The 7532-nt window shown below is 43.3% G+C and overlaps 2 protein-coding genes across 3 annotated transcripts; one reads left to right on the forward strand and one right to left on the reverse strand.

Annotated features, from left to right (window-relative positions):
* Positions 1-439: 439 nt before the first annotated feature.
* On the reverse strand, positions 440-4913 carry LOC100123769 (hepatocyte growth factor-regulated tyrosine kinase substrate). Of its 2 annotated transcripts, none has more exons than XM_016981096.3 (11): positions 4811-4913; positions 4033-4343; positions 3869-3953; positions 3707-3782; positions 3424-3612; positions 3075-3349; positions 2904-2994; positions 2653-2829; positions 2225-2580; positions 1535-2150; positions 440-1465 (listed from the first exon to the last, which is right to left on the reverse strand). In XM_016981096.3, exons 2-11 carry the CDS (start codon positions 4076-4078, stop codon positions 704-706), a joined length of 2673 nt encoding a protein of 890 aa, XP_016836585.1. In that variant the 5' UTR covers positions 4079-4343; positions 4811-4913; the 3' UTR covers positions 440-703. The 2 variants fall into 2 exon arrangements, with proteins under 2 accessions (XP_016836585.1, XP_016836586.1); XM_016981097.3 differs by having other exon boundaries at positions 442-1465; positions 2919-2994.
* Positions 4368-7517, forward strand: LOC100123773 (transmembrane channel-like protein 3). Its single transcript, XM_031922322.2, has 8 exons — positions 4368-4625; positions 4707-4838; positions 4912-5231; positions 5312-5548; positions 5617-5765; positions 5840-6916; positions 6993-7126; positions 7212-7517. The coding sequence occupies exons 1-8, from the start codon at positions 4556-4558 to the stop codon at positions 7316-7318; spliced, it is 2226 nt and encodes a 741-aa protein (XP_031778182.1). The 5' UTR covers positions 4368-4555; the 3' UTR covers positions 7319-7517.
* The last annotated feature ends 15 nt before the right edge of the window (positions 7518-7532 follow it).

The following is a 7532-nucleotide window of genomic DNA, read 5'->3' on the forward strand; positions in this document are numbered from 1 at the left end:
TGACAGTTCGCTTTTTTTCGCACAAGTACTCGTCTGTGTGTGTGTGTGTGTGTGTGTGTGTGTGTGTGTGCGAGCAAGCGCAAGCTTTTACAATTTGCCGAAGAATTAAGAACGATGCGCAGCGCAGATACGATTCTCGAGGAAACGTTCGTTTAAGGGCCATAAAGCCTGAATATCTCCAATATCCGCGCGTCTATCATAAATCGCTGCACTTAATGCGCGGAATCGAGCTATCGTAAATACCGGACGACTATATGTTTCGAGTAGTTTTTATATTCGAGCGCTTTGCGATAAAAAGACGACGCCAGATGAGGGAGGGGGCGGATAAACAGCGCGAAAATGTGGGTGTAGCTCAGAATATCGCGCAGTTCGAGTTTAACTCTGCTCGCGTTGCGAGATGGAAAAGAAACGCTGACGTGATTGAACTGAGTGCACTCGATGTTTATACAATTCTTTTTATTTTACAGATTATCGATAATCGTATAGCTTTTACAAGAGCGAGTATATAAACATGAGATATTCGATAGCACTTCTGTAACGCACAAGTAGTCGTTCTCATCAACAACAAAATTAAAAAAAAAAAAAAAAAGAAATGAAAGAGAGAGAATACAAAGATAACGTCTCAAACAGTAACAGAATAATCACGCGAATTTCGAGCCGTAGAACGTAGGAATAAAATAATAATGATTTATTGGTCTAAAAATTAATCGAAAGAAATTAGTTCAGCAGTCTCCGGCGACTTGCGCTCCTCCTCTTGCTTAGGAATTTGCATGGGTTGCTGTTGCGGTGGCATCTGCGACTGCTGCTGATGTTGGAGATGCTGCTGCATCAGCTGCGCGTAAGACCTGGGCATGCTTTGCATCTGCTGAGGCTGCCCAGGCATGGGTCCGTTGCTCGTGGGCATGACCATCTGTCCCGGACCTGGCATAGATATGTTGACGCCGAGCGGCTGTCCCATCTGGCCGGGCATTCCCATTTGCCTCGGCATGCCCTGAGCCATTACCTGATTCGGGGGGCCCTGACCAATGACTACCTGCTGCCGCTGGAGCATGTGACCGTTATGCAGAATCTGCACGCCACCGGTTTGAGGTATGGGACTCGGATTGACGCCCTGTGGTGGCATCATGTGACCAGAGGACGTCTGAGGTGCTCCCATGTGCGTCGGACCTCCCGGCATCATACCCTGAGCTGGACCCATGTGTCCTGGATGACCGGTACCTGGTTGCTGTGGCAGCTGTCGCGGTTGTTGCTGTTGCTGCTGCTGCGGTGGTATCTGCTGCTGTTGCTGTGGTGGTTGACCTGTCGGGGGAATGTGACCCGAGTGGCTACCTGGTTGACCGACTGCTGGAATGTGATTTGGGTTGGACGGACCTTGCAGTTGCTGCTGTTGTTGTTGTTGCTGTTGCTGCTGCTGCTGCTGCTGCTGCGATGGTTGACCTCCGACGACCGGCATCGGCGGCATTTGCTTTACAGAACAAAAATCCTTCAAATACTGGTCGATCGATTCGCGAAGGAACATCGATTGATTACTTACAATTCCGGGTCCCGATACCGTTACACGGCCAAGGCTTTCTTGATTCGAGGTGGGCTGACCATCCACAGGTGGCTTCAGGTCTTGAATCGCCGACGTGTCTACCAATTGGCTTGCGTGTGGACCCTGCATAACGTAGCCTACGGAATACGTCCCCGGGGCGGGATATGTGTAAATTGATTGAGGCTGGTTCGCCGCTATGGGACTGAAGCTGGCTTCGGGACTTGAATATTGCACTTGTCGGACCGGAGATCCTTGATTTGGTGGACCCATCAAACCAGTGATGGCCTGGTACGCCCCTGATGACATTTTGTACTGCTGCTTCTGCTGCTCCTGGCGCATCTGCATCTCCCGCTCTTGCTCTTGGATTTTGCTGAGCGCTAATTGACGCTGATATTGCAAATACTCTTGCTTCTTTTTGCGCATGATTTCCAGCTTCTGAGCCATCTGCATCTGCTTCTTTCTGTCGGCCTCTTGCTTTTCGCGCAGCAATGCCAAGCGGTGCTCTTCGCGCAGCGCATCCAAGGCACCTCTGGCGTCTTTGATTTGCGTCAATTTATCCTGCAAACCTTCGTAATACACCCGCTTGTCCTCCTGATCCTGAATGTAGCGTAATAGTCTGAAACGTAAGAGAAGGATTTGAAAATTTGCTCCATTTTCATTTGAGATTGTCGTTCATGAAAATACCAGTACCTCGAATGCATAGCCGTTATATTCATGAACAAAGTTTGAACCGAGCTGTCGTTAGCGATCGATCTTCCTCTGGACGAATCGCTCTTCATACGATTGACAAAAATCTCGACTTGCGATCTCAAATTGTCAACGAAATTTCTCATTTCCGGATCTACCTCCCCGTTCTGCTGCTTGATAGCAATAACTTTTTGTGGCATTGGGCTACCGATATTAGGCGCGGATGGGCTAGTCACGTTTAATCTTGATGTCTGCTCCTCCAGAGCAATTTGTCGCTGTTCCCAATACTCTCTATTCAAATACTTCGCGAGCTCGGGGTCGACTTCCTCTTCTTCCTGAATTTTCGATGGACTGGGGCCCTGAAACAATACCATTCATTGAAATTTCAAACTGCGTATAGAGCAGTAAGTGAAATATTTGCAAATATTTACAGGAGACGGCGGCGGGGAGTAGTTTATCTTTGCAAACGCAGTTGAATTCGATATAATAGCACTCGTGACCCGCTTCTTTTCCTTTTCTTTGTGTTCAGCCTCACTCTGACTCAACGCCAGGGCCATCTGCAATTCCTCTTCCTCCTGCAGCTCTTCATCAGTTTTTCTTGGAGGTACCTGAGATTACAAGATTACGATTATTCGTCTACCATGCTAATATCATTTTGTAATATTTAAAAATCTTAACTAACATTTGTGCTGCGTACCTGCTGCTGTTGAGCTAAAGAGCTAGCTAGGTATTCTGCAGGAAGATCAGTTTCTTTTGTTGTGGTGACAGTGGGTCTGATAAAAAAAAAAGATGAAAAGTTAAAGTTTGTTCAAAAAAGACGTTTTAAAGTCTAAGAATCGTTCTAGCAACTCACTTGTTCACTTGATCATAGCAGGTATTACACACACGAACTTCTTTCTCGATTCCATATTTCGGTAAAGTGGATAATTTTCCTGAGCACTGATTACAAAAGACTTGTCCACAAGCTCGGCAATGATGCTTTCTGTTGAAAGTATTGAAAGCAACTCTACAGCGATGACACTTATCTCCATCAACCCACTCGGGTGCATTATCTGCTGTAAACATTGCATCACTTTCTTGCAAAACAGGGAAATCAAAGTTTTCAGCTTTCATGATTCTCATTGTATCCTGAAAAAAGAATCACATCAGTTAATGACTTCATTAAACTAGGAATAGATGATTCGAATGCTTTAAAAATATACCTGCACAGCTCTGTATTTTTGAGACTCTCTAAAAGCATAAGCCCAGGCTTGAATGAGCTCCAATATTTTATTCCTAACAGATTCCTGCTGAGAATTCTTGGCTATATCCTTCAACTGTTCCATGTACTGCTTGGTACAGACCTCATCGTGAATCAGTGTTCCACAGTTTTTAACGCATGACTCCAGCACCTAGAATCCAATTTAAATAGATGAAGATAAATAGAGAGCGCAGATAAGATAATGCCTCCTCTTCTCTTTCTCCATCGGCGCATAAAATACTGACCAACAAACCAAAACCAGCAGTGTGCGGATTATCATGAGTTATCTTCTTGTTTATGGCAGCCAATGCATTCTTCGGCCTGAAATTAAATCCCCCATCAAAACAATAACAAAGTCGTTTTTTCTTCTAGGTTATAAATACTTATATAGAAGAGAAATCACTCACGTAACGTCACCCTGACGTATAAGGTCGCAAATGCTCAAGATAGTCGGCCAGTCGGGCTCGAGATTCAAGTTGCTCGTAGCTTTTTCTGTGGGCAAAAAAAAAACCGTAAAAATTCGCGGCCAAACAAAGTGACTAGAACGTTAATTGAGCTATGTTATACAAACCGAGCAGCTTGTTGAAAGTGTTGCTCAGGCCAATAAGCGGCATCATGATACGCTGTGTCTTTCCAGCCTCAATTAATGCGTCGAAATGGCCAGCCAATGTTGATTATTTTAACGATCTGTTAATCAAACTGGTTTTTACAAAGTCCCTATTGCTGTTGTGATCGATGTTGTGAGTCACTTGACACTTCCCTCGGCGCACGTCACACATAACTGCATCAGTCGACGATGCTACCGCTGTGTTACCGACCGATAAGTACTTACGTTGCGAGTTGTACCGACCGAGTTTATTTTTCTCAGTGTCTCTTTAATACCTATATGTATATATAACTATATATAACCTTTGCAGTAAACTGGATTCCGATTAGTAATCTCGTTGGGAAGAAGAAAGAACTTGAGCGAGTTTATATACAATGGAAACTCGACTGGAAGACGGTAATCCGTCGTCAACGTGATTAGATATCGGAAACTATCAGTATAAACAAAAAAATTTTGCCATTGAAAATTACTATGATAAGAAAACAGAATGTTAAAATTAAACTCTGCCTCATGTGATAATGACAGTTCTCCTGAGGAAGTCATTCAGCTGAGCGAAAGTATGGTGGCAGATTTGGACCTTTGATCAATTTTCCACTTATAATCGTGACCCTAATTTCGCTTGTTTCATTTGCTTGCAGCTACATCGACTACTTGTAGCAATGCACACAGAAGCGAATGGAATACGAGCGATGACTCCCTTTTAAATGTCAAGACTGATAAACAAGATGATAACGATAAATACCAGCACAGCCTGCACATTAGAGAGAAAGGTATGCATTTCTTGTGACAATAGATATGACAAATAATATGATCCTTAATAAACTTGACTTTTTTTGGTGATAGGAACTGAGAGCGAGGATTCAGAGAATAGTGAAACAGTCAATTTAATTTATCCGTATACAACCTTAAGAATGGCCAGATCAACTGCAGAAGCAATGGAAGAACAGGCTGAAACAATTGCCAACCACATTCAGAGGAAGAACAAACAAGATGATCCACTGTCAGAGTTAGCAAAATTGGAGATGATTAGGGACATGTCACAATGTCTCACTCTCAAAAGATCTGTCAAAGCCAAAATAATATCCGAAAGCCTAAAGTCAAAGAGGAGACCAATTGGCTACTGGAAGAATTTAAGATACAAAATGAGTATGACCATATCAAAGGTAGAAAATAAACATTATTATAAAAAATTATTTCCCAAATAATCTTCTGCATACTCAAGATGAATGCAAACTTTTTTCAGATGAAAATTGCATTTAGACAATTTGGATCATCGATTGAGCTCTGGTATCACCCAATAAAAACAATCGAAGGTCACTTTGGAAGTGGAATAGCAACTTATTTTAAATTTCTGAGATGGTTATTTATCATGAATACAGTTGGATGCGTTTTCAGTATTTGCTTTGTCACTTTGCCACAAGTATTGGTGCAATCTCACCAGATTGAAACTTTCAGCTCGTGGGACTTACTGTTAGGAAACGTAAGCATACTTCTGCTTCAAGATTCTTGACAAGCATTTTCCATATTTAATATGATTTGCTTTTGCAGGGCCTTTTTACAAACAGTATTTTTTATTATGGATTTTATACTAACGATACGTTAATGCTTGATTCCGAAGTTGCTTATGATATGCCATCAGCTTATTTTTTAACATTTGTATTTTGTTACACATTTACCTTCATTTTATTATGTTTCAAGTGAGTGCACTTTTAGTTCGATCGACCTTACCCCCATTTTTCCACCCGCTCTAAAATACAATTATTGATTGCAGGGTGGCTAGATCGTATAAGAAATGTTATATCGAGACTTCAAGCGGTGCCAATAATCGTTATGCCAATAAAATATTTTGCAGTTGGGATTGGGGTATCTCGTCTCAAAAGGCAGCCAGCCTACGTTCGGCCTCGATTTACCGAGAACTCGAGGAACTTTTGTGGGACTCCAAAAACTTGGTCACAACGTCGTCTTGCTGTACGAGGATCTGGACGCACCTTATCAGAATAACGATGACGACGTTGATACTAGCTGTAATGTGCGGAACCGGTGTCCTCTTGTGGCTCCTATTGAATGAGCACGAGGCCGACGAGACCAAGGTCGTCTCGGTGTTGACGGTACCAGTAGTAATAACAGCGATAGTAACGTTCATCCCACCCTTGATGTCGTGGTCGGTGAAGTACGAGAAATATGCCAAAGATAGAGTAGCCTTCTACATTACCATGATCCGCGTGTACATAATCGCCGTGATAGCTGTGGCCACGTTGCTAACGTTTTGGCTGACCCGAGGTATCCAAGCCGGTTGTTGGCAGACACGACTTGCCCAGGAGATCTACCGGCTCGTCTTGCTCGATTTGTTCGTCAGCGTGTTCGGGATGTTTCTGGTTCAAGTCATCCGAGCTTCGAAGCCTTTGCGCGAGAGATTCGGCGCGCCTACTTTCGACATCGCTCGCAACACCCTCAATCTGATCTACAACCAGAGCCTCTTCTGGCTCGTCCACTACTTCAGTCCGCCGATCTCGCTGGTCATCCTAGTTAAACTGCTGATCACTTTCTACGTGAAGAAGTGCGAGCTGCTCTACTTCTGCGAACCGCCCTCCAAGTTCTGGCGAGCAGCTCAGACGCAGACGCTTTTTCTTGCATTGACTTTTCTCGGGATGATCAGCGCTATCACTGTACTAAGTTATGTACTCATTTACGTGGACACCAGTAGCTGCGGCCCGTTCGCCGGTACCGAGTACACCTGGCAGCACGTAGTGGAGCAGGTTCTACAGCTGAGGAGGGACAGCACCTTCTGGATCGTTCTCGGGGAGATTGCCAATCCGGGAACTGGGATAGCCCTGCTGATCACCATGTGGTAAAAAACTTTTCTAAATCTCAAACTGTATACAACGACGATTACGTATAATTTATAAGTTGAACGTATTTCACAGTGTTGCCGTGTACTACTTGAGGGCCAAAGCCGAGGCTTCCAAGCAGATGGTGCGGATTTTGCGTGAGATGCTAGTTTGGCAAGCCCGAGACAAGGAGTTTCTCGTCAAGACGTTCTCGACCGCTACCAGCAATAGTAAGTTGACACCCGCTACACTAAATGAAAAAATTGTTGAAACTTTACGTTAACAAAGCTGTAATCGAATCTTGTCGATTTTTAGGTCCACTGCGACATCGCCAATTACCAAAATCACTCAACGCTTCCAGTGCCAACAACGAGGCAACAAGCGAGCCAGCACTCGTGAACGAGCCATCGACGAGTTATTAACAATTAATAATGAATTTACTAGATCAATTTATCTTACGAAATAAGACTGCATGTGGAGCTGTGTCAAATTTGAACAAAATATTATTAAATTTTATATATATATATTAATATATATTTTATATATCACCGTATAGTGTTTAACGGACAATTAAATATTTGTATTTTACGAGAATAAAAGAAGATACTAATTTTTAAAAAACGCACGTGTTGTCAT

Source organism: Nasonia vitripennis, chromosome 1 (genome assembly GCF_009193385.2).
Source record: "Nasonia vitripennis strain AsymCx chromosome 1, Nvit_psr_1.1, whole genome shotgun sequence".
In the NCBI taxonomy this organism is placed as follows: Eukaryota; Metazoa; Arthropoda; class Insecta; order Hymenoptera; family Pteromalidae; genus Nasonia; species Nasonia vitripennis.

Coding starts and splice junctions, on each gene's coding strand:
- LOC100123769 (XM_016981096.3), bottom strand. CDS start 4,078: ATGATGCCGCTTATTGGCCTGAGCAACACTTTCAACAAGCTGCTCG. Junction 3,954..4,032: donor CACTTTCAACAAGCTGCTCG/GTTTGTATAACA, acceptor TTTTGCCCACAG/AAAAAGCTACGAGCAACTTG. Junction 3,613..3,706: donor CTGCTGGTTTTGGTTTGTTG/GTCAGTATTTTA, acceptor ATTGGATTCTAG/GTGCTGGAGTCATGCGTTAA.
- LOC100123773 (XM_031922322.2), top strand. CDS start 4,556: ATGTTAAAATTAAACTCTGCCTCATGTGATAATGACAGTTCTCCTGAG. Junction 5,766..5,839: donor TTCATTTTATTATGTTTCAA/GTGAGTGCACTT, acceptor TATTGATTGCAG/GGTGGCTAGATCGTATAAGA. Junction 7,127..7,211: donor CTCGACCGCTACCAGCAATA/GTAAGTTGACAC, acceptor GTCGATTTTTAG/GTCCACTGCGACATCGCCAA.